This window comes from Lissotriton vulgaris, chromosome 9, assembly GCF_964263255.1.
Source record: "Lissotriton vulgaris chromosome 9, aLisVul1.2, whole genome shotgun sequence".
In the NCBI taxonomy this organism is placed as follows: domain Eukaryota; kingdom Metazoa; phylum Chordata; class Amphibia; order Caudata; family Salamandridae; genus Lissotriton; species Lissotriton vulgaris.
In genome coordinates, this window is record NC_141697.1 from 603,582,576 (window position 1) to 603,608,882 (window position 26,307).

The following is a 26,307-nucleotide window of genomic DNA, read 5'->3' on the forward strand; positions in this document are numbered from 1 at the left end:
ATCACACATCCAGTAGAGCTATAATAAACAATTTAGGGGCTCATTTAGAGTTTACCGGAGTGACAGCCCAGCCAATCTGTTCCTCCACCCCATTCAGAGGTAGGGGGACTGACAGCAGAGTCTCAGCTGCCTCCACCACTCTTGGCTTGGGGCCCATCAGCTACATGGCAGCCGGGTCACATTGGCAGTGGTCAACACTTCTGATGGGGAGCCAGTGACCAGACCTGGCTTATTCCATGAGTAGGACAGAGAGCTCTGGTAGCGATAACAAAAAGTGGTTATTAACTGTTGTTTTGCTCTTCAGAAACAAACCTCTGCTTCTTCTTCTTCCTGAAAAGGTAGCTAAAGTGCTGATTGGGCTAAAACAACATGACCACCTTGTCAGCATTGAGCAATGACGAAAGCGTACTAAGATAGGACACAGAAAAAATATCCAACAGAACACATTAAGCAGAACAACTTGCCGACGTTTAGCACAGTTCAGAGACGCCACACATTTGGGTAAAATGAGACTCTTAAAAGTACTAATGGTCAGGAAACACGACATCGAGCCCTCAAAAGAAAACATTATACAGAACAAATTTGCGTACATCCAAGACAGCTCAGACAAACCACATTCTTGGTTGTCACTAAAGGCAGTTCTGTCTCTTCATACAACTAACATTTTCAATCTCAGATTGTCTCTGACAACCTGCAATACTTGCATCCAAGAAACAGATAAGTAATTATTGAAGCCATACAGTCACAGTTTATCAACAACCAACATCACCTTCTAATTATATCAAATGATAGCACATGATTCCGATTAATCCTTTGCACAACTGTCCATCGATCAACTCACACCAAATAAATCATGTTACACAGCCATACACATTCATCAGAACACCATAAACACGTATTGGACCACAAGCTGCCAGACTTGGGTCTGCGACGGTTGCCTTAGAATAGCATGGACATCACCACAGACAATCAAGGGTGCTACAGACCAAAACTATTAACGGTAGTCCATTAATTCTTCTAACTTCAAGATTTAACATCTGAGCAAAAAAATCTGCAAAAAATATATTTTTTAAACACCCTGAATTTGTACGGAAATGTTTAACTGTCACCTGCCTTAATCTTTTAGCTCTGCAACTTTTTAACATCTGATACATTGATCTCTGTCCGCAGCTCTTTGATGCCCCTGGGCTAAGTCCACGCTTTACAAGTCTTATATTAATTTATTCATTCATACTTATTTTGAACACTGTTTCAGTTCAATACACATTTAATTGCACTTTGTAGATCCTGGTAAGTATTGATGAACAAATTTACCAGATAAATTTTTGTGTACGAAATCCATACAGCAATGCTTTTGTTCTCCACTTCACCGCATTCTAGCACTTCAGTGAATCCTCTTATGGCCCCAGTTTCTGTCACATAAATTCCACACTGTAGTTTACCTCATTGGGTTAATTGCCCTGGTAGATCTGGATACTTACCGGAGCACTCTGTTCCCTGAGCATTTGCCCTGAATCCTACTGCACATACGCAGCGGTAACCGCCAACTGTGTTCTCGCAACGTCCATTGAGGCAGGGACGCGGGCTTTGTCGGCATTCGTCAACATCTGTACAATAAGGAATGAGAACATAGTGAGATGAGGCATGCACTTGATAAAATAAGAAAAATATTAGCAGCTCAGGGAGATTGACACAAATCTTCCTCAATGAAACAGATACATGCAAACACAGCATGTCCTCCAAAGTAGTTAAAAATGTGTGGCACAGCGGCCAGAGTGGTTGACTGCGGAGCGAGCTCATGATTCAATTCCCGGTACCGACGTCAGCTCAGCTCAGCAACACGTGACTCTGGGCAGTAGCTCACTTAATCTCCCCAACAGCCCCCCAGGACCTGGATACCCTTTGGGGTGATACGTTTGCACTTTAGAAATGGGAAATTACTTTACAAGACCCTATAGTTTGGTCGATCTTGGACCAGGTTATAGTTTGCAACTTGCAAGTTGGAATAAGGAAGGATTTATTCATACTTTTATTCTCCTGCGATTACAATAAGACACGTTATCTGTAATTTATAGGAGCTGAGTGGCCAAAGGGATCTACATTATAAGTGATTTTTATCATAAAGAGTTTTTCATCCTTGCTCGTTTTTTACATCTTGCCCTCTTACATCCAACATTCACAGCTTTGAATTATCGTTCATTAACATTTGATACATTAATGGCCACTCTTTTTATTTTATTTTTTTCAGTTTTTTTGCCACAGTCTAACGTCTATGAACGCCACATCCCTTACTTAGGGGGTCATTAGGATTGCGGTGAATCCGCATCCTCCGGACCGGTGGAAGCCACCGCCGGCCCGGAGGATGCAGATTTACAGCTGCGGTACATGAAAAGACCCCCCGCCACATTAGGGAGGCTGGAGGGTCATCGGCGGACGGGAAGACCGTCCGCCGCTTCTCCGCCGCGGTCGCCTTCCGACCGTGGCGGTAAAGCTCTAATATGGTGGCGGTGTCTATCAGACACCGCCAGCCATATTAGGATATGTTGCAGGACATGCCTTTCCGTGGCGGCAATGCCGCCACGGAAAGGCATACAGTCTTTTCTTTAGGGGCCCGTTGCGGGCCCCCAGGGTAAAGGGGGGGTGGGGGGTGCACATGGGGGGTACCTATGGTACACCCCTGTATTTGCATGCACAAAGCGGCAGGCACCGCGCGGTGCCTGCCGCTTTGTGCATGCAAATGCAAAGCATGCATTTTTAACCTTGCGGCGGGTGCAGCTTCAAGCAGCACCCGCCGCAAGGTTAAAGATATGGGATGTGACCGCCAGGGTGGTGGTCACATCCTAATTGGTATGGAGGGGCCGCCGCTGCCCCTGCGGACGGTCCCTCTACCTCGGGGGTGGCCATCCTAATGACCCCCTTAGTTCAGCATGTAAAAGGCTTTTTTGGTCTCCCTTTCCAAATTACTAACTTTTTCACACCAATACGTATCATCAAAAACAGTGATTAGATGTGTTTGCACTGGATGTGCTTTTTTCAGTGATTCCTTTGCCAGAGATACATTCTACAAGAACTAAAGAGATTTAGTGACCTTTAAAACAGATTTTTGCTTTTTTAGTGTAAAGTTTATCATATTTTATGAGAAGTACCTTTGGGAGACCAGTGAAAGTCGCACAATAGTTCAGTATAGCAATGCACCTTTAGGAATTAATGTATATTGTTAGGGTCACAGTTTTATAGCCTGAAGTATGCAAACTAAGTACTCAGGATCTAGAACAACATTCCCGTATCCATCAGGACTGCCCTAACTCTGCTCCAATTTAGGAAAGAGTAGAAGACTCACTTCTTTAAAGAACACTACATCACAATGCTCTCCTATTACTCATTGACTTTATTTATGCTTGCCTTTGATCTGATACATACAGCACTCTGTTGACCTTTCAGCTAGGTTTGTGCTATAGAAATACCATATACATTCATACATACCTCTATCTTTTCCTCTTGTTTTATCCCTTTCTTTCTTTTGTTTCTCCTTCTGTTTTTCTGGCCATCACTTTCTCCCTCCCGTATACAAACTTGTGAGCTAACTTGGAATAAGTTCTTTCTTTTTTTAGCTTCTTCCCTGCACACTATGAAATCATTCTCCAAGCCCGTATGGGAGCACCAGAGTGGGGGGGCCTCACTAGTGTTATGGTAGCAAATCACCTGTGAGGGTTTCAAGGTGCTGGAGAAGTTAGCTGCTTTGTAATGATTTGTTCATTCGAACAGCCAGGTCGTGAGCCCTCTACTTTTCTAGTGAGGTATGAGGCGATCCATTTGAGGGTGTCCTCCTGGATTCCAATGTGGTGGATTCTGTTGATCTAGATGTGATGGTAGACAGTGTCGAAGGCAGATGACAGATCCAGGAGAATGAGCGCTGCCGTTTTGCTGGGTCCAGAGGGCCCTTATGTCGTCGGTGGCTGTGATCAGGGCTGTCTCAGTATTGTGGTTTACTCAGAATCTGGATTGAGAGGGGTCTAGGTGGTTGTTGTGTTCCAGGCGCACGGTGAGTTGCTGGTCGATTCTCTTCTCGAGAACATTCACTGGAAAGGGGAGCAGGGAGATGTGCTGATAGTTCTTAGGTTGTGCTGAGTCGGCATATGGTTTCTTCAGAAGGGTCCTCACTTCAGCATGTTTCCAGTCCTCAGGGAAGGAGCCTGAGGTGATGGAGGTGTTCAGGACTTTCTAGAGCTCATCGCCAATTGTCTTGTTCCCGAGATTGAAGATGTGGTGGGGACAGGGGTCAGGGGGTGCCCCTAAGTGTCCGGAGGTCATGATGGAGATTGTGGCTTGAGTTGTGAGAGGGTCCCAATGTGTATGCAGGTGTTCAGGGTTTGTGTTCTTGGATGCAAGCAAGTTGATGCTGTTGGCAGCGGAGGGTTGACTTTTGACATTTTTGTAGGTGACTGAGATCTTGTGGAAGAAGTCCGAAAGGGTGCCACACAATTCTTGGGAGGGGGTGATGTCATTCTCGGTGGGGAAGGGCGCCTTGCTGTGGTTTGTGCTGACTTCCATGCAGTCTGGTAGGGAGTTCTTCTTTGCTTCTTTCGGGAGGTGGTGGTACTGGCTGAATGCTGTATTGAAGATGGTATGTTCTCCTGTGTCTTTGCCGGTGCACCACTTCCTTTCTAGTTGCCGGCAGTTGCACTTAGTGGATTTCAGCTCCGCGGTGAACCAGCTTGCGCTTCTGGCAGGTCATTTGGATTTGGCTGGCTTGGTGGGAGTGATTGAGCTGGCACATTCTGTAATCCACTGGCAGAAGTTCTTCACAACCTTTACTGGGTTGGATGTTGTGTCTGGGAGGTGAGAGTTGAGAGAGTTGTTCCATTGGTCTTTTGATATCTTTTGCCAGTTTCTGCACGTGGAGCTGGGGGGCATGGTGCCAGTCTTGGTAGGTCCTGAGATGGCAAAGGGAATGCTGTAGTGGTTGGTCCAGGTGAGCTGTGAGACGTGGTTCTACTTGACTCTATCTGCAATGTTTAAATATGTCTAAAGATATATAAACATTGCAGTTAAGCTCTGTTACCCCTTTTTACACAAACTCCCAGCCAGGATATAAATGAGAAATGTTTTTATTGATGGTCCATTACAAGGTGGCTTACTGCCGCTCATGTTTTTAATACTTAAAACAAAGCACAATACTTCTATTCGCCAGAGACTGGCTCCCCCACTGAGAACACTTAAAACACCCCCCCCTCCCCGGGGGCCCACCCCCAGTTTGAAGACCTCTGGTGAAGGGGGGAGTAGGTGGGGGAGTCTCTATGGCTTCTCAACTCACTTTTGGCTTGAGGCTCACAGAAGCTAAGAGCCGAGCCAGAGCTGGGCATCTGGCTGGAACCAGGCTCAAACCTTAAGTTTCTCTCCTACCTCTACTTCTTTGGCCCACATAAAATAAATTTACAACATCTTCATCTTTACCTTGGCAACTCTCTGTGGTACTTATATTTGAAATCCCACTGGCCCCAGTTCACCACAATGCCAATAAAAGCAGAAGTGGCATTAAGAGCCATTTTGCCCTGAAAATATCACAGAAAATGGCTGCAAAGGTCATTACAGTAAATTCATCATTTATTGCTTTTTTGGCTGTTTTATATAGTGCTCATGTATTAGTGAAAGCTTGAAGCACTTTCCAATAAAATAATAGCTCCAAAACTTTGCATTGACAGCATAAGGAATTGTCTGAACAAAATGAGCAAAGTTCTGGTTCTTACTTCCACTAGAAGAGCTTTCCATAAGGTATTACCAATCCCAGAATTGACTGGTATTGGGCTTGTCGTGTAACCTTTGACCACATTTTTATCAACCAGTTTAAGCTCCTGTGATGTGTCAAGTAAGATCCACTCAGAGTGTTGCATGCTGCATAAATCCATGGTTCGAGTGGCGATGAGTGGAAAAAGAGTGTAGATCTTCTGTTTGATCAGCAGCCAGGTAGGTTGTACCACATGGTTGCCCATGAACCAGAGGGAACCCTGTGACGCAAGAAATGATGCCTGGTAATTGTACCATTTCGGAGACAGGCAACTACCATTGCTATAGTCTAGGCAGAGTTTCTTAAGTAATAGTCTGTCCTTTTTATTACCCCATAGGAACTCAAAAGTTATTTTGTCAATTGTGGAAAAGAAGGAGTGAAAGAGGGGTATTGGGAGCATGGTAGATACAAAGTTGATCATAGGGGTGATCATCAATTTTAGCGCGTCTAATCTACCCCACCAGGATATATGTTTAGGAGACCAAGATGGGAATAGGGCTCTGATTTTAGTTATGGTTTGTAGGTCGTTGAGAGTAATTGAGTGAGGTAAGTTATTCCAGAACCGAATACCTATATTTTTTTATGTGTTTAGGCTGCCAATGAAGACGTGTTCCCTCGATAAAAGATAGGGGACGGAGTGGATTGAGAGGGAGAACCTTGGTTTTCATCTTTGATCAGGGTGTAACCTGAAAATTTGGAGTGTTTGTGGATGATATCTGTGTTTGGAGGGATGGCACATTCAAAAGCTTTAGTGAAAATTAATGTCATTGGCATAGGCAGCTGTTTTGATTTGGGAATGTCAGAAAGAGAAACCTTTAATCTTGCTTGCGGTATTGAGAAGTTGTAAGAGGGGGTTGATCGCTATGAGGAACAATAAGGGGGACAGGAGACAGCCCTGTCGTGTGCCTTGTTGGAGAGGGAATGAGTCAGAGAGGTCACTGTTAATTTTGATTCTTGGTGAGGGATTGACATAGAGGAACAAGGTAATTTTAATAAAGTGTTACAAAGCCCGTACCTTTCCAGTCCCACTTCTAGGTAAGGCAAGAGACTTTGTCGGATGCTTTTTCAGCATCGAGGGCAATGGCAACTGGGAGGAGGAAAGGTATACTTTCTCAATGATGTAACAAAATATGCAAACGTAGTCGCTAGCCTATCTGCCTTTGACAAAACTAGATTGGGCGTTATGAACCAATCTAGAAATAATATCATCATATAATCGCAGCGCTAGAATAGTAGCATATATTTTTGCATCCGATCTACCTGAAACTGCGTAGTGTTGAACTGTCTCATTTTGTATTTCACAATTGTCTTTAAGGCAAACGCCATTTTCCCATCATACAGTGCAGAAAGGGGTTGGACCAGGCTTCATTATTTTCATTCAGCATAGACAAAAATTCCTAAAAGCTGTTCAGGAAGATGAAGTTGGTTGACACTCAAAGGGTATTTTTTTCGGTAGTTTAAAGTAATGTAATGACGATGTGTATATTAGTTGTTTCGTGACACAATAAGTTACATTTCCACTTTTCTGACTATGTCTTTTGTCCAAAATATTATTCTTTCCAGGACTTTTTTCTACTTGCTGCCAATAACTCAGCAGTGCAGCCACAATATGCCAGATGCCCAGCCACAATGGGCTGTGCACACGTAAATTGCAGGTCGGCTAGTGCTTCTTATGCCCAGATATAGCTACTTTATAATCAGATAAAGTGTAATGATCTCGGGCACAGCTTCAAATGTCCATATACAGCCACATGTCCCCATTCACATTTTCATATATGCATAAACACAGCCCTTCAAGCCCAGATACTGCCATGTTGTGACCATGCCAATCTTATGTGCCCTGTAAAGCTTCATCTGTTACTGCAGCCTTGTAAGCCCTCTAATTCTTAGGTCCATATAAAATAACTGTAGCATAACTTCAACTTTGCCTTGCTAACTTTCTGGGACATTGTTATTTTATTTTAAAAGTCCACTGACACCAGTTCATCAAAAATCCTATGATAGTGTAGCGTAGGTGGCATTAAGTATCTTTTCACCCGGAAAATATCACACAGTCAGTGGCATAGCATGGTGGGGTGGTCCATCCAAGGCGGCATGAGTGTTTGGGGCGGCAGCCTCCTCCCGCTCTTACCTGCCGCAAGTCTTGGAGTGACAACTGCTGTACAATGCGGCCGTCGCGGGGCGGCAATAGGCGTAATCTCGCCAGCAATCTCCCCCGCGGACGGCAAATACAGGGACCGCCACTGCACACAGGACCGTAAAACTTACCCAAGCAAACTTGCACAGGCATTACATCATGCGACAAGTAAAGTTTAATATGCTCAGGTCCAACGTCATGTGCAATGCCTCATACTCGCAACCCTCACTCTCCAGCCCTCTATCCATACGGCATGTCTGTCCTTATGTCATCAGGGGTGGGAGAGACTGCTCTTTCTGGTGCAGGAGGAAGAGCACAAGATCTGTTTTGTAATCTAGTGTAATTTAATGAAAATCTCGTTAAGTTTGTTACACAAGATTTCGGAAATTACGCCATTACACCACGTGGTATAATTACGCCACATTCACAACAATACTTTAGCAATGGAGAAAGGGAAAAACATGAACGACCAGAGCGTGAGCAGCGGTTGCTCACAGCAGTCGTGCTTTATATATTTTAGCACAAAATGCATCCTCATGCCCAAAATAAGGCTATATGCCAGTTTAGAATTTTGCCTAAATTCAGTCAATTTTGCGGAATTTTGCATAATTAATTGCACAAAAGCAAATTACACAAATTTGTCACAGGGTGTAGTAGGTGTGATGTGGACAGAGATAGATAGAGCAAAGCTGCTGTCCTCTAGTCTTGTCCTTCTTCCTGCCTACAATGGTAAGTGGTGTGAAAATGAACCCTGACCCAATTGTCACTCCCTATCTCCCTCATCACTGAGGAGGTACCTTCTGAGAAGCCCGTAGAGTGACAGCAGATAAGAACTGGAAGAAACAAACAGAGGGCCTCATTTATGAAAGTGACGCATCGCTGCGTGAAAACAGCGATGCGTCACTTTTCACTGCGCCCTCCTTGCACCACCAATGATGCATCATATGACGCATCATTTCGCAAGGAGTTACAGATACGTCAGTATTTCTGACGTATCTGTATGACGCTAAAGTGGCGCATTGCTGGAGTGTGCCACAAAAGTGACGTAACTCCAGCAATGTATCCTTTCGGGCCTGCGTCAGTCTTACGCCTGCTGTGAGGCAGGCGTAAGAAATTGACGCATTTGTGTCCTAGAAGTGGCGCTGTGAAATCTCATAGATTTCACTGCGTCACTTCTACAACCCTTTCTTGCGTCAATACGCCCCCTTGCATACATTATACCTGGCGCAGGTATAATGTGGCGCAGGGGTTTACAAAGTGACGCATCTACCTAGATGCGTCACTTTGTAAATATGGCCCAACAAGGCGCATTTTTTACGCCACTGGTGCGTCACAAAAAGTGACGCACCAGCGGCATAAAAGTGACGCACTGCCTCATAAATGAGGCCCAGAGCGTCTGGAGAGGGTGGTTTACTGGCCCTGAACCAGAGAACCAGAGCTCCCGAAGGCAAAGCCACTGGAAACAAGGAGTTCACTTAAAGAGAAGAAACAACTTGCCTTAATGTATTTACATGCTGCTCAACAATCAGTGCGGCCAAAGATTCAGTGGATTTGCCAGCAAAGTCATGAAGTGTGGATTAGGCGCAGTTCATGGCTTAGACTCACCACTGTTTCCTCAAGCTCAACAAAAAAAAGTGGATATGTCTTCTATTGGAAATTCTCTGTTTGGCCCACATGCAGATTACGAGCTCCAACAAATATGAACTGAGACGGGCAAAGCAGAGGGATTGAATAAGAGAAAGAATTTCCTAAAAGTCCAGTTTCAAGGTCATGAGAAAGGTCAACCGCGTTCCCATTTTCCCTTTTAGAAGAGCCAGCAACAACTTCAGTGGCGAGAACACCTACTTAAAAAAAATATATTTTTAACAGATGTCTCAAAAGGACAGAGGTTCTCAAAAAAGCCGCCTCGCAAACCAGTGACTACTTCTCTCTGCCACCATCGGTCAGCGCCCTGGTGGGAGAGAATGTTACCCATTATTTTCCTTCTTGGAAGAAAATTCCAAGTTACAATAAGGTGCACTTGAAATGCCTGACACTATGAGTAATGCTCGGACAGTGAAGGGGATTACTTCATGTCACTACTTGGGTCAGAAAAGAAGTCAGAAACTGGGTGCCGCTTGAGTTCGAGACTCTGTCCCTTGGTGCAGTTTAGCTCGCTACAGGAGAAGCTGGGAGCCAACGCGTTTTCTGGGGGCATTTTCCAGCTGTCCAAAGGAGGACCCGGCCGCAGTGGAGGTGAGAGGCGCGGCGAGCGGGACTGCGAGGACCAGCATTCCTGAATAACACCGCCAGCTGGTTTCTCTTCCCGCCGCGCCCCCTCCCAGTGCCACGCCCCCCTGTCATACTTAGGAGCACTTGGGCACCCGCATCGCGGGACGCGCGCGGGGCGGAGAACGGGGCGAAGACCGGGCAAAGAGCGGGCCGTTCTAGGCCGTTAGAGGCCGGCAGAGACCGGACCGGGCCACCCCTCTGACGCTCCCTGCCCCTCAGCCTCTCTCCGCTCAACTCCATAATGGCGACCAGGGCTTCACGGAGTAAGCCCGCCCAACAGGGTTCAAGTACACTGGAAAAATTCTTCCCAAAGGCGAGTGCTCAAGCTAACAAATGTCAATTAGTCACGGAAACGCACCTGGAGCTGGGACCTGAAAGCGTGTTTCTGGATCATGGGGATACTTTTTCTACAGATGTTAGTACACCTATACTACTGGACGCCACCCATATGTCATTAATGGACAGTATTGATCAGACCATTGAGTCGGTCCTTCAGCAGTTAAGAACTCCATCAACCCAGAGGGATAGTGACTTCCCCCGGCCATCTGGGATCACTGACCACTCTGCTATTCCGGTTAATACGGGAATAGACTCGCAGGAAGTGGGACAGGTTGCCCTGCTCACAGAGCCTGCAGGTAGTGGAGTGGAACAACCACCAAAAAGGAAAAGGTCCAGGAAACCAAAGAAGGCAAAAAGGGCCAAAGTTGATACAATTGAGCTAAATCAGGATGACAGTACAGACATCTCGGCCTCCCCTGAGCTCATTTCACCAGGGTCTAGGTCGGATCACATGGGCTCTCCAGTACCTGCGGCCTTACCATTGCACTCGGGCCCATTTATATTCGGTGGGGCAACTTCCAATAGCACTGACACAATAATCAACTCACTCACAGACACCATTAAGAACTTGTTAATCCCCATCTCAGCTAAACTGGACGCCATAGAGAGTAGACTCAAGGCTTTGGAAAACAGTCACAAAAGGATCAGCCCTGGGTCAGCTACAAATGCTCTTTTAGCTCCCCGGGATCCATCTGGGAACAGACCGTTGTCTCCTGCACCGACCCAGGTTTCAAATACGGTCCCGCTGAGTACAAACGGTGTGCCTGCCCCTCAGACGCACCCTTTGCCATCTTCAGCGACTAGGCCCCCAGTCCCGGCCCATAGGAGATCTAAGCCACTTCCTGCTCCCCAACCGAGGGGAGTTGAGAACTCTACTAATGGTCCCACTGGTAATATCACTTCCCCCCATGATAGGCGCAGGGTGGTTAATTTGCCCCCAGAAGCAGTCCCGTACACGGCAATCATGGTGGGAGTACCTGAGCTAACTGGTGACACAAGGGAGCCTCAGGACTCTTTACGTAACAAGGTCATAAGTTGGCTTAGTATTAATAGGCCGCTGCCCCCAAACCTGAAAGGTGAGGTTCTGATGGTCAGGAGGATCCCATCGATTGGACTTACTCCAAAGAATAGGGCAGGGGATTGTATCATTGTAAGTTTTAAAAGCCCACACGTCACCAACTACATCTGCAATTGGCTCGTAAGGCCTGATAAGTCCAACATTGAATTAGTACCCCTCTCACACTTCTACCCAAATGTTTGCAACACGGAGGCGGGGAGGGAGAAGGGGCTGACTAGAGTAGGCTTTGCTGTAGATGGCTCACGTTATAGACCAAGGCATTACTTACCACCTGTTCCGGCCAATTTCATACATCACAACAGATTCTCCTGTCTAGATCAGGTCGACTGACCACAAACCGGGGAGACTTTTCTTAGCCTTGGAAAGCTGGTGGATGAGGCGCAAAGTTGGGTGGGATTGAGTGCTGCCCCTGTAACTGAACGCGGTCCACAGGATACCGTTAAAGATCGAACGGTTATCCTGGATGATAGTCTGGGTCAACAGGGGCTTCCATCTAACATTGGGTCTGACCATATTTCGCAACCTGAGGTGGCGGAGTTGGATGGGCCATCCGCCACCGCGGTTTGTAACATTGCTCTGTCAGACACTTATCCACCCATAGTCACTGCGCAACCTCCTACTGGAGGTCAAGGTACACTACCGTCAGATCCTGGGTTGAGAATTCTCTCCTGGAATGTGGCAGGAATCGCAAATAAGGAAGGCACACCGGAGTGGGATCACCTAGTAGGTAGCAGTGATATCCTCCTTTTTCAGGAAACATGGGCGAGGGAAACCCAAACTAGGAGAGGGTTCGAAACATTTGAAATCCCTGCCAAATGGAGTGGGAGGGGGAGGCCGTCAGGTGGCTTGGCAATCTGGATTGCGAGTCACACTGGGTGCCAGGCGGAACAGGTGCATACGTTTTCGCAGGACATCCAGTGTGTACGGCTCACATGGCCTGGCAAACCACCGTGGGCTATTGTTAATGTCTACTCGCGACCAGTTGCCGCGCCAAACGAATCACCGACCCTAAACGATTTGTCCTCCTTCCTGGGTCAACTTCCGGGAGACTTCAAGGTGGTGCTGGGAGGAGACTTCAATTGCCACTTTGAACCCTTGGAAGGCCTACTGGAGGGTGCCCTTACTGCCGAGGATGACTACTGGGGGGTCCCACCCTCGTCTTCGCCCCACCCTAAAGCCTGGTCCCCTCTAGCAATACAACTCATGTCCCTCACCTTGAACTTCGCACTGAGGGCTTGTAATGGTCGTACCCCTTCCGATACCCCCTCAGTGTGTACTTTCAACAGAAGGGTCCATGAGTCGAGGCTAGATTATATCATGATAGATATTACACTTTGGTCAAAAGGGTATAGAGACAAAATATCGACTCCAAAATATCGACTTGACATAATATCGAGTTTTAAATATAGACTGGACAAAATATCGACTGGACATAATATCGACTACAAAAATATCGTTTTTCAGGTAAGTGAAGTAATATCGACTGTATAAAATATAGATAGCAAAAATATCGATTTTTTAATAATATATAATATTTTATAGTGTATTTTTATGTAATAATATGTGTGAATAGTGTGTATTATTGTTATAAAATATTTTATTACATGAATTTTGTTTTTATAATAATTGCGTTATGTAATTCTGTAGCGGGTTGTGGGTTTATAGGGGAATAGGGTGGGAAGTAATTTAATAATAATTAATTAATTAATATATGTTTGTTAATATTTTTAATTAATAATTAATTGATAATTAATTAATATTAATTAGTTAATTAATTAATATAATTTTGAACATATTTTGTATTAGTAAATAATTGTTAATTAATTAATTGTAATTAGTTAATTACATTAATTAGAGTACATTTTTAATATATATAATTTTGTGTTATTTTTAAGTAATTAATTTTGAAAAAATAATATTAATTATTAAAATAATTACAGCTAATGTTCTAATATATTTACTTTATTGTTATTGTTAATTAATAATTAATTGGTAATTACATAATATTGATAAATTTTGGGTAAAGGAGCATTTTTAGGGTTCAGGGTCAGTTTTCAGTTCATGGGTAAAGGGGTATTTTTAGGGTTCAGGGTCAGTTTTCAGTTCATGGGTAAAGGGGTATTTTTAGGGTTCAGGGTCAGTTTTCAGTTCATGGGTAAAGGGGTATTTTTAGGGTTCAGGGTCAGTTTTCAGTTCATGGGTAAAGGGGTATTTTTAGGGTTCAGGGTCAGTTTTCAGTTCATGGGTAAAGGGGTATTTTTAGGGTTCAGGGTCAGTTTTCAGTTCATGGGTAAAGGGGTATTTTTAGGGTTCAGGGTCAGTTTTCAGTTTTTGGGTAAAGGGGTGTTTTTAGGGTTCAGGGTCAGTTTTCAGTTTTAGGGTAAAGGGGCATTTTTAGGGTTCAGGGTCAGTTTTCAGTTTTTGGGTAAAGGGGTATTTTTAGGGTTCAGGGTCAGTTTTGGGTTTTTGGGTAAAGGGGTATTTTTAGGGTTCAGGGTCAGTTTTGGGTTTTTGGGTAAAGGGGTATTTTTAGGGTTCAGGGTCAACAAATAAGATTTTAAAAAATTATTTTTATTATTTTCATTTATTATTTAATTATTATAATTTAATTTAAGTCGTTTTAAGTATATTTTAGTAATTAAAATTTAATATTAATTTAATTTAACACTGTTTTTAATAAAGTCGATATTTTTTACATCTATATTTTTGTTAACGATATTTTGTACTCGATATTTTTGTACTTACCTGTTTGTAGATACAAACTCGATATTTTGACTGTCGATATTTTGTCCACGATATTTTGGCAAGTCGATATTTTGTCCCTCGATATTATTTCAGTGATCCGGTCAAAAGTCCTCGACTTTAGGGTAATAAATAGGTCAGACAGTGACCACAATGCCCTTTGTGTACACATCCAGTGGCCCCTGCCTCCAGCGGGCACTTCCGCAGAAAATGGAGGTGAAGATACGGGGGAGCTGCTCCTTACAACAAATAGGCGCCGGGTTAAGTGGGGAAAGCTCGTGAGCTCAGAAGATGCCATCAACAAGCTATACGAGTTGGCACTCCCAAGGTTTATGGAGGTGGACGTACTTCTAAACGAACCAAGAACCCCAGAATATAACGAGAAACTGGGTAACATACATCAGGAACTAGTGAGGGATTTGGCGGAGGTATTTCACCCGGTGGTGCCAACCCGAAAGAAAAAGACCCATGCTCCCACCTGGTACACCTCCTCCTGTAGGGCAGCCAAATCTGAGCTCATTGCTGCAATAAAAGAGGGGTCAAATAAGGCCAAGGTACGTGACCTTAGGAAGCATTATAAATCAGTGATGGGAAATGCTAGGACCGAGTGGGACTGGAACCACTGGCAGGACCTTCACGACGCCCTAAAAGCCAGGGACTCCCGGAACTTTTGGGCCCTTGTAAATAATGGGATGGGGGAACTTAAGAAAGCAACTGAACCCAACATTGCCCCCGTGGTTTGGGAGGCTCACTTTGGGGGACTCTACCAAGACACTAATTCCTGCCCTGATATAGCCCTGTCAGCGCCCTTAGGCTCCCAGGACTCTGCCATGGAACTATCCCTAGGGGAGGTGGAGGCTGCACTGGAGCATTTATCGTTGGGGAAGGCGCCGGGTTTGGATAGGTTACCCGGGGATCTTTTCAGGCATCACCCGGACATCTGGGGTCCGTACCTCCTTATTCTTTTCAATGCCATTCTAGGAGGTATGGCAATCCCCGGGTCTTGGCTGGGGGCAGAGATTGTACCGATTCACAAAAAGGGATCCACTCTGCTCCCGGCCAACTACAGGCCTATTAGCCTAATAGATGTACCCCAAAAGCTCTTTGCGCGCCTTATCCTTAACCATTTGCTGGATTGGGTGGAGGACAATGACATCATGAGCCCCCTCCAGGCTGGCTTCAGAAAGAACACGTCGACCATGGATCAGATCTTCCGCCTCCTCCTCCTTTATTGGAAGACGGTAACGTTAGAGGGGGGAAGACTGTACGTGGTCTTCGTGGATCTGAGGTCAGCCTTTGACCTAGTCCCTCGAAGGAAATTATGGGAGGTTTTGCAAAAGCTAGGAGTACCCCCTCAGCTTCTCAGCATTATCATCAGGTTGCATGAGAACAACTATGCACAAGTGAGGTGTGGGAGGGATGGCAAGCTCTCGGGCAAATTCCCGGTCCATCGAGGAGTCAGACAGGGCTGTGTCTTGGCGCCGACCCTGTTCTGTCTTTTCATTAATAGCGTCATTCAACATCTTGATAACTTTAAGGACAACGATGCCCCGCTCCTGGCAAGCAGGAGGGTTCCGGCAATAATGTTTGCTGACGATATCCTCCTGCTTTCCAAATCCCCCATGGGGATTCAGAGGATTGTGAACGGTTTTGGCCTTTTCTGTCGCCAACATGGGCTGGAGGTGAACACGGAAAAGACTAAGTTCATGATCTTCAACCCCCCCACCAAAACTAGACCCAATCCTACACTGGGGGAAGTTAGTCTTGAGAGGGTCTCGACCTTTATATATTTGGGGGTAACACTCCAGGAAAACCTATCATGGGACTGCCAGATAGCGGATCCAGGCTGAAACTGTCCCAGCTATCGGGTGCACTCCTGAAGGTGGCTAATAAGTCCACCTTTAAGCCTGTAAGCCCGGCCCTGGAAACATACAGGTCCCAAGCCAAGGCAGCAGCCATGTATGGCAGCGAGTTATGGGGACACAAAGCAGGGAAGGCTTTGGCAGGAGTGGAAAATAGTTTTCTAAGACGCCTACTTGGTCTCCCGCAAGGCACGCCACTTCTCCCCTTAAGACTGGACTTGGGTCTTCCCTCCATCGCTGAAGATCTTCTGTCGAAACCCGTGAAGTTTTGGCACCGGATATGGACCACCGAGGAACTGCACCATTATAGACAGGACCTTATCCATGTAATGAGGCTGAATGGCAACTACAAAATTCCCTGGCTGGCTTTTATCAAGACGGAATTGTTTAGTATGAACTTGCCAGACTTATGGGATGATCCAGCTCAGGGCTGCCAAAGGATTACACGTAAAACTCTTGCCCAGCTTTATAAGAACAAAAACCTCTCTCACATGGATAACGTTCACAATAGTGGCACCCTGACGGCACGTTTTATGGAATCCAAAAATTCTTATGCTTTCGAACCTTTTATGGATTTTATCTTTCCTCTCCTGGCGAGGAAATTGTTCGTGCAATGGAGGTTTGGTACACTCCCCACCAAAGTATTCACCTACAAATGGTCCACAGGGGGTGACAAACTTTGCCCATGCTGTAAAGCCCAGGATGAAGATGACCTACACATAATGTTTGTATGCCACGCTTACCAGAGACCCAGGAAGCGCTGGATAGCACCGCTCTGTCGGAACCTGGGCTTCAGGAAGTACTTACAGGCCTACAGGGTCATGAAAACTAATACTCTGGGCCATATTGTCTTTGCTGTTTCAACATTTTTAATGGCAGCGTGGATAATAAGGAAGAAAATGTCCCCCTGAACTGGTACTACCCTGCACCCCCTACCCCACGCTGGTCCAGTAGAATTTTTTTATATGTAAATACTGTGTTTTAAATGTATGTATTTGTATTTTACTGCATCTTTTATGGCCTATGTGGCCGAAATAAAGAATTTTTGGAATTGGAATTGGAATTATGTGCTTCATTGGCTCTCAGGCAGGCAAACAAGGGAGGGAAGAGGGAAACGTTTTGATTGGCAGTTCTACACCAAATGTTCCTCCATCTTCACAAAGGGAGTGTTTGCATCAATAGTCTTACACGTTGCCTGCTTGCACATCCAAGTCTTCAAAACTCATCACAAATTTCTCTGTGGTACATTTTCAGTATCAATTTCAAGTCCTGTCCCTTGGCCTGAAGCCAGTACCGTGAATTATCTCAAAATACATGGCAGTGGTAGTGGCCCTTCTAATGAATAGGGAAATGCTCATCTACTCTTATTTGGATGTTGGTTGATGGAAGCAAACATCCCTTCAAGTCAGGACATAGTCAACATTCTACCATTACTCCATGATTTGGATCTTCAAATCAATTCATCTAAATTAATTCTCCAACCAGTTCGGGCTGTAAGATATTTAGAAGTCACAATCAACACACTACTGAAAAAGATCTCTTTCGAGGGAACGACGGTCATGCCTTATGAATGTTCCTTCTCTTAACTTAACAGCAGCTCTATCTGTCAAGACGGTGTCATCTCTTCAGGGCAGCATGACTTCTTAAATGTTCTTGTTCCCAATGCCAGACTGCTTATGCGTCTGCTGCAAGAGTGCCTAGAAGCCAATGGTGTCAGAACAGAGCAACGGGGATCAAAAAAATCACTCTGAACACCTCAACCCTTCAGTCTCTCAAGTGGTGGACTGGCCGTAGCGGGACACCTGGGGCCAGATGTAGGTGTCCAAATACCGGTCGGAAACGGCCGAAAATACCGATTTTCGGCCGTTTCCGACCGGTATTTGGACATTGGCATGTAGGGGTTGCAAAATCATACAGATTCGGTAATTTTACAGATTCAGTAAAATTACCGATCGGTAAAATTAATGAATCTGTAATTTCTTATGTAGGTAGCACTTTAAACAGTGCTACAGGGCCTTTAGAATTCATTATTTACCACCTAATACCATTGGGTGGTAAATAACGAATTCCTGTGTACATGCACATCTGTGCATGCACACCTGTGCCATGTGACACACATACATGCCCTTAGGGCATGTATGTGTGCCACATGGCACACAAGCTAGAAACAGGGGTGTAACAGGGTGTCAAAGGGACACCCTGTCCCCCTTGGCAATTCAGTATTTTTACTGATTCGGTAATTACCGAATCGGTATTTGCTATTGATTCCTATGGGCTTCAAGGCCTATAGGAATCAATGGCAAATACCGATTCCGTAATTACGAATCAGTAAATACCGAATCCTACCGATTTGGTAAAAATTACCGAATTTTTACGTACATCTTATTTAACGATTCATAAATACCGAATTGGTAAAATTCGGTATTTATGAATCGGTAAATAAGATTTACCTACATCTAGCCCCTGGTGTTTTTCCGGTGGTCGGAAAGGTGGGGCCAGTTTTGGAGTGGTGGGGGCCCTCTTTTGTTACTGGGGGCCGGTTTTGCAGCAGTGCTACAATTTTGTCCCCCCCGGCACCAAAATAACAAAAGCAGCAGCAGTGTTTCCCACCGGAAACCTCCTTGCCCCCCGGCAGGTCTGTCTAAATTTCCAGGGCTGGTTTGCCTTCTCAGCCGGCCGTGGTGGTGGCATGACAGAGCAAACATGACGAAGCGAGCTCTACTCAAGAAGCTTCAAGCCTCTATCTCTGTTGCAACTGATGCATTGCTAGAGGGCTGGGAAGCTCACATGGGAGATCATTAAGCTCCAGGAAATGGCCTGCAGCAGAGAAACTGTATAATATCCATATGCTGGGGTTTGAGAGTTGTCCATCTAGTTGTGAAATAGTTCCTTCCATCTGTATGAAAAAGGAGCTCTTCCTGAATGGCAACACAACCACCATGGATTACATCAACAAGGTGGGGGGAACAAAATCCAGAGTCTTGTCAAGGTAAAGTTAGCAGATCTTGTACTGAGCCTTATGGCGGGACATCTCTCTGTGGGCAGCACATCTTGCAGGTCTACAAATCACAAATGAAGATGAGCTCAGCAGACATCTGCTGGGACCGCATGAATGGGTAATATTTCTCCACCTGTCAACCATCATTGTTAACCACATCCGTGCGGTGCAGATTTACCGCCGGTGCTGAGCCCTAATGAAAACGGGCGTGGTCATGACGGAACCGTTCCGCCATGAGCATCAAAGGGGTTAAGAAGTCGGCCAGGCCTAATCTACCAGTTATACAATGACGATTTTTTAGTTACCATGTGTTGGGTTGGTCCTCTGATCTTCCCGAAGAAGCAGTTACGGACATGCAAAGCACTGGCCTGGTCTAGAAACGTCTTCATTTTGAACAACAGGCTGCAGTCCTACCCTTCAGCCCAATCATCTACCAATTGGCAGTGCTCAGGAAGAACTAATCAGCAGCCCCTTGCTAACAAGGTTCATCGAATTGCTAAAAGTAGCCCTGTCTACACCCTCCTCTCTTCATTGCCTGGCTCGCCACCCACCAGCCGCAGGAACACAGATGGTACACTTCACTGTTTGGAAGCACTCGTCAACCCCACCTTGTTCCATGGCACAACTGGGAGAATCCAAGTGGGATTCCACCTCACTTTTGTGATTAATATGGTGAGCCAAACATTAAGGATGCACATTAGAAGACACCACCTCCAGCAGTTACAGAATCTCCTTTTTGATGTTTGTATTAGTTACCCAAAATACTCTCACACATTGCTAGGATACTGCAATTATTACAGCTTTTGAATGCCGCCTAAACCTTTCAATATTGCCCTATGTATGGTTTAGCCGTTATTTATGCTTCCATCCCTTGAGCTGACCAGTTGTTCTCCCTAAAATAGTGGTCTGGTGGTAGCCTTTCAATAGATAGACAGTTTTCCTGATTCTAGTGTTTATTAAAAGTTCGTAATATAGCACTATCGCACATGTAAATTGTGTGTTTTCTTTCTCAAGTTCTGCATCCTCAAATTGCATGCAATCGCAAAATAGCCTCCTCTGTATTCCCATGAGTATTGACCTGGATTTACAACTTCCACTTGCTGCCTCTCCTTTTGTTTTACCCGAACCTCTCCTTACTTTCCTTCCTCTGCAGGCCTCCTTTCTCTATGCAAAAACCACAGTTGATGGACAGAATGCAGAACAATGTCATACATTCACCCCGGATCACTGAAATAATATCGACTGACAAAATATCGACTTGCCAAAATATCGTGGACAAAATATCGACAGTCAAAATATCGAGTTTGTATCTACAAACAGGTAAGTACAAAAATATCGAGTACAAAATATCGTTAACAAAAATATAGATGTAAAAAATATCGACTTTATTAAAAACAGTGTTAAATTAAATTAATATTAAATTTTAATTACTAAAATATACTTAAAACGACTTAAATTAAATTATAATAATTAAATAATAAATGAAAATAATAAAAATAATTTTTTAAAATCTTATTTGTTGACCCTGAACCCTAAAAATACCCCTTTACCCAAAAACCCAAAACTGACCCTGAACCCTAAAAATACCCCTTTACCCAAAAACGCAAAACTGACCCTGAACCCTAAAAATACCCCTTTACCCAAAAACTGAAAACTAACCCTGAACCCTAAAAATGCCCCTTTACCCAAAAACTGAAAACTGACCCTGAACCCTAAAAATACCCCTTTACCCAAAAACTGAAAACTGACCCTGAACCCTAAAAATACCCCTTTACCCATGAACTGAAAACTGACCCTGAACCCTAAAAATACCCCTTTACCCATGAACTGAAAACTGACCCTGAACCCTAAAAATACCCCTTTACCCATGAACTGAAAACTGACCCTGAACCCTAAAAATGCTCCTTTACCCAAAATTTATCAATATTATTTAATTACCAATTAATTATTAATTAACAATAACAATAAAGTAAATATATTAGAACATTAGGTGTAATTATTTTAATAATTAATATTATTTTTTCAAAATTAATTACTTAAAAATAACACAAAATTATATATATAAAAAATGTACTCTAATTAATGTAATTAACTAATTACAATTAATTAATTAACAATTATTTACTAATACAAAATATATTCAAAATTATATTAATTAATTAACTAATTAATATTAATTAATTATCAATTAATTATGAATTAAAAATATTAACAAACATATATTAATTAATTAATTATTATTAAATTACTTCCCACCCTATTCCCCTATAAACCCACAACCCGCTACAGAATTACATTACGCAATTATTATCAAAACAAAATTCATGTAATAAAATATTTTATAACATTAATACACACTATTCACACATATTATTACATAAAAATACACTATAAAATATTATATATTATTAAAAAATCGATATTTTTGCTATCTATATTTTATACAGTCGATATTACTTCACTTACCTGAAAAACGATATTTTTGTAGTCGATATTATGTCCAGTCGATATTTTGTCCAGTCTATATTTAAAACTCGATATTATGTCCAGTCGATATTTTGGAGTCGATATTTTGTCTCTATACCATTCACCCCAGTACAGAGATCTGTGCCTAAATCCATCGTTTTTTTGCACTACACACCACCCCAGTTCAGACATGGCAATATGCAAATCAGTATGACCCTGTGCCTCATGGGAACAGTCCATACCGAACTGCCAAGCCATGCCTTCCCTGGACCGGAAACAAGCTTCCGAGGACCAGTTACTGGCATTCCAGCCGTCTTCAGCCGGCTTGCTTGAATCCAGTGGTGTGGAGTGCATGGGACTCACGTCTGAGCATACCCATCCCACTCGGGGTGAAAAATGCAAATACCACAGTTAATGGACAGAATGCAGAACAATGTCATACATTCACCCCAGTGCAGAGATCTGGGCCTAAATCCATCGTTTTCTCTAAGCACAGCCTACTCTATGTCACACACATATTTGCCTTAATTCCCATGATTTTATTTCAGCAAACTGCTGCAAGGCATTTTAAATATCACAACCTCTCCTTTAACAAGTCATACCCCTGCAACCTAACAATACCTAATGTCCTGTAGCTCATTTTCATTACAACAACCAATTGCATGAAATGACATACCCCATCCAACTAATGATCGCTATCTACCACATAGAAACTGGAGTAAAAGCAGGGAATGGTTTGCCTAAAAGTACAAGACTAATTCCAATAACTGACAACAACCACTGAAAAAACTACTTACCTTGGGTTCTGGAGACGCATGCAATTCAATGACTTAGCAAAGGTAGCAAGAGCTATAAAATGCAATTACAATACAATCGTTTTTTGCAAACAAAGGATAATGTTGAAAAGGAAGTAGCACAACACAGGTCATTCTTTAAAAAGAAGCATGCCTGAAAAAATATTGCCTGGGTTCAAAAATTGTTTGGACTTAACTGTGGTTTACTTCACATTTTTTAGTTCAGGTCCATTCTAATATCGTTATTGTTTTTTTAAATGTTGTCGCTAATTATTCTGACCATGTTCCAAGTTCCTAGTCATTTTCTCTAAAATGTTTGCACATCAATCTATCTGGGCACTTGCAGCATTTTTACTTATTGTACAGCATACCTGGTTTCACTCGCCTTTCATCTCTGATTTTAGGTCTTGGCAATTTACTTAGGAATTCAGGCATCCCATTCACGCTTTGAATGTAGGGATACTGGTCAGGGAGTATCTTCTTTTCTCTCCTTTTCTTATAGATACATGCAAGCTCCGAATTGTTTGGATCTGTGGTTTCTAAAGCGCCTTTCAAGTATTCTTATGACAAACACAACTCTTTGAGTGATATCTCTCTTTTATAACTTGTCTCATGAGAAATATTGTTGAATCATAAAAACCTCAGGCATATACATCTAGGTTTCTCTTGTTGTTGTCTGGTATCCTTTTCATTGTATACTGTCACGGAGTCCTGACGAAGGCTTTGCCGAAACGCGCATAATGTGTCAATCAACCTCCAGTTTCTTCACATCCCTTCGATATACGTACTGTGTATTATTAACAATCAATGATCATGCATTCTTAATCAATGTGCCAATTTTATTCAGAAGAACTGAAAAATATTGTGTTTTTTGTATGAATGTATTAACCATGAACAAACTTTTCATGTATTCACTGACATGTATGACAACCAATAAACTGTTCTAACAAAAATCGACACAAAAAATATATGAAAAGCAAATCTATCCAAATTGAAAAATAATTTTGATATATAACAAAATGATAAATAAATTGAATGGTATCAGTCACAGTCAATATTGTTTATTTTTCTATATAACAAATGTGTCTGAAACATGTTCTAGATCTTTTTACCAGCACAAATAGTCAAAGTACTCTGCCCAGGTGTGTTTCTTCAGTCTATATATACCTTGTTATGAGTAATTTCATCCTATAAACATGAGCCCCCAGTATTTTCTAAGTTATTAAGAATGCAACATCGTCATGTACGCCTTCAAGGTGAACAACCTTTACAACAAAACTTTTACAACGCACTACCATAACAACGCAGTCATTACAACGCAAACCATTACAACGCATTGCGCTGGGGGGCGCTCTAGGATAGGGAAAAAGTTTAATTTACTATCCAACACCTTCCCTAGTGTCCACGGGGACTGGTGTTGGAATAGTAAAGTAAACTTTTCACTATCCAGCACCCCAATGCGCAATGCGTTTTAATGGATTGCGATGTAAAAACCGCGTTGTAAAGGCAGGCGTTGTAATAGCCTGCGTTGTAACGTCATAAATCCCGCATTCAACAGTGACTGCAGGTGGTTCAGTAGAACGCTAACCCCGGTCACCATTTTTAGAGTACTGAGGATTTGCATGGAGGTAACGGAGTACTAACCATACCTCCTAACATTGGTACATCGTGTGAATTTATTAATTTACCCTATACTCACTTTTGGGCAAAGCATAATAATAAAAGATAGTAGCAGCCTCTTAATAGAATTTACTGCTGTTCCATGCGGACTGAATGGCCCGCACAATTTTTTTTATTCATTTGGGGAAGTGGTTTGTAATAATGGAAATAACCTATGGGCATATGTGGCACTGATGTTGATATTGCAAAAAAGATTGACAGACACTATTCAAATGTATAATGGGATTCATTATTGCTACTGTTATTACCCTTGACTAGCATCACTTTGGTCCGTATGCGATACCAACATGTAAAACCTGAGGGGTGTACTACATGTTTCATTCCACCCAGGGAATGTCATCATTCAGGCCAATTGTATGTGTAGACAGCCAAAGGATCCAATTTTGTTCTTTGCTAAAAAAAGATCTCTTGACTCATGTGCTGGTGGGCTTCCAATACAGTCCCCTTCAGGTCATCCGCAGATAGTCCGCAGTTAGAAAGTGTGAGCTAATTTTTAGTTTTTCGCACCGTATATTGCAAAGTTTCAGCTTTGCAACCATACTCACCTTCACTGCCCTAGTGGTGGTGCCTATATACATAATTGTGCATGGTCATGTGATCATGTAAATATCGGTTTTTGAATTACAGTTAGTGTATTTGCACTGTGACCATGTGGAAGTGTCATTTAGCTGAATTGTATTGGTAGCCTCTGTTAGGCCACAGATGTTACACTGCCCACATGGGTAGTGGCCCTCTATCAGAGGCACGTTCCATAGCTGTTTTTGTATAGTACCAGCAGGTTTTTGAGATCAATTATTGACAAGCAGATCCTTGAGATTGGCTATCTTTTAAACGCACACCTGGGGAGGGCTAGCGCCAGGTCACCAGTCTGCAGAATCTTCCAACACTTTCTCATGATTTTTTGCATTGTGTTGTATTCAGAGGTAAAAGTGGATGTCATATTTGGGCCTTTCCCTGGATTCTAGTAGGGCTTCCCTATTGTTATGTTTGTGCACGTTTTTGTGCAGTTTAAATACATTTAGTGGGATAGTGACATGTCCTAAGTTGGTTTGCTAGCTCCTTTGTTTGTTCATCGTAGACCCTTATCCCACTACAGTTCAGGCAAAGTCGCAGGTATTGCCCTTATGGGAGGTTTTCACGTAGGGCCTTGGGCTGGTGGCTGTCATATAAAAGCAAGCTGTGGCTGTCAGTAGGCTTTTTAAATATCTTCATATGCAGCCTACCACTAGTCAATTGGATCATGAGAACCAAAAATGGCAGCCCTGTATCAGAAGTGTTGGCCGTGAAGGGTAGGAAGGGATATACAGGCACATGCATCAATATTGCATTTTGCGATTCCTTAATTGCGAAAAATAAGGAATCGCAATTAAGGAATTGCAAAATGCAATGCATCAAGAAATCGCTATAAAATAGCGATTTCTTAAAATTCCTTAATTGCGATTCTCTAATTGAGAATCGCAATTAAGGAACACTTCCCTATCAATTCCTATGGGCCTAGAGGCCCATAGGAATGAATGGAAAGACATTCTTAATTTGCAATTCACCATTTAAAATTCGCAAATTAAGAATGCAATTTCAAGGGTGCAGGGGTGTCCAAAGGACACCCTGTTGCACCCCTGAAATCTGCTTAGGAGTACATTGTGCACACTCACATGCCCCAAGGTGTGTGTAAAATGGAACTTTGAAAAATGCACTTTAGTGCATTTTTCAAAGTTTTCGCAAATTACCATGAAGGTCAACTTCATAGTAATTTGCTCCCCTTATTTGCGAATTCGCAAATTTTTAAAATGTGATGCATTGCATTTAAGGAATCTCAATTGAGATTCCTTAAATGCAATCGCAATTTAAGAAATCACAATTTTGCGATTTATTAAATTATTAAAATGTTAATGCATCCCAAAAATGGAAATTGCTTTTGCAAACAGCCGAATTTTGAGATTCGCACCGTTTGCGAATGCAATTACCTTTGATGCATGTGGCTGTTAGTGTATTCACCCATTTTATAAAAAAACTGCAAGTGTCTATGCTTCCCTTCTAAAAGATCAGGATATTGTTGATATATAGACGCCAGGATAGAATAGTCTCCTGATAGGGATTGTTTGAATCCAAGATATGGTCCTCCTCAAAATGGGATATGTATAGGCATGCCTGACTC

The 26,307-nt window shown here is 43.1% G+C and overlaps 1 protein-coding gene across 7 annotated transcripts in view; it reads right to left on the minus strand.

Moving 5' to 3' along the window:
* The window catches only part of LTBP4 (latent transforming growth factor beta binding protein 4), a 1,439,220-nt gene that overhangs the window by 159,081 nt on the left and 1,253,832 nt on the right, over window positions 1–26,307 (minus strand). For all 7 annotated transcript variants that reach the window (XM_086938230.1, XM_086938229.1, XM_086938227.1 and 4 more), the window contains one exon: window positions 1,482–1,607. In XM_086938230.1, the coding sequence (XP_086794356.1) occupies window positions 1,482–1,607 (126 nt within the window). The remainder of the gene's footprint in view (window positions 1–1,481; window positions 1,608–26,307) is intronic.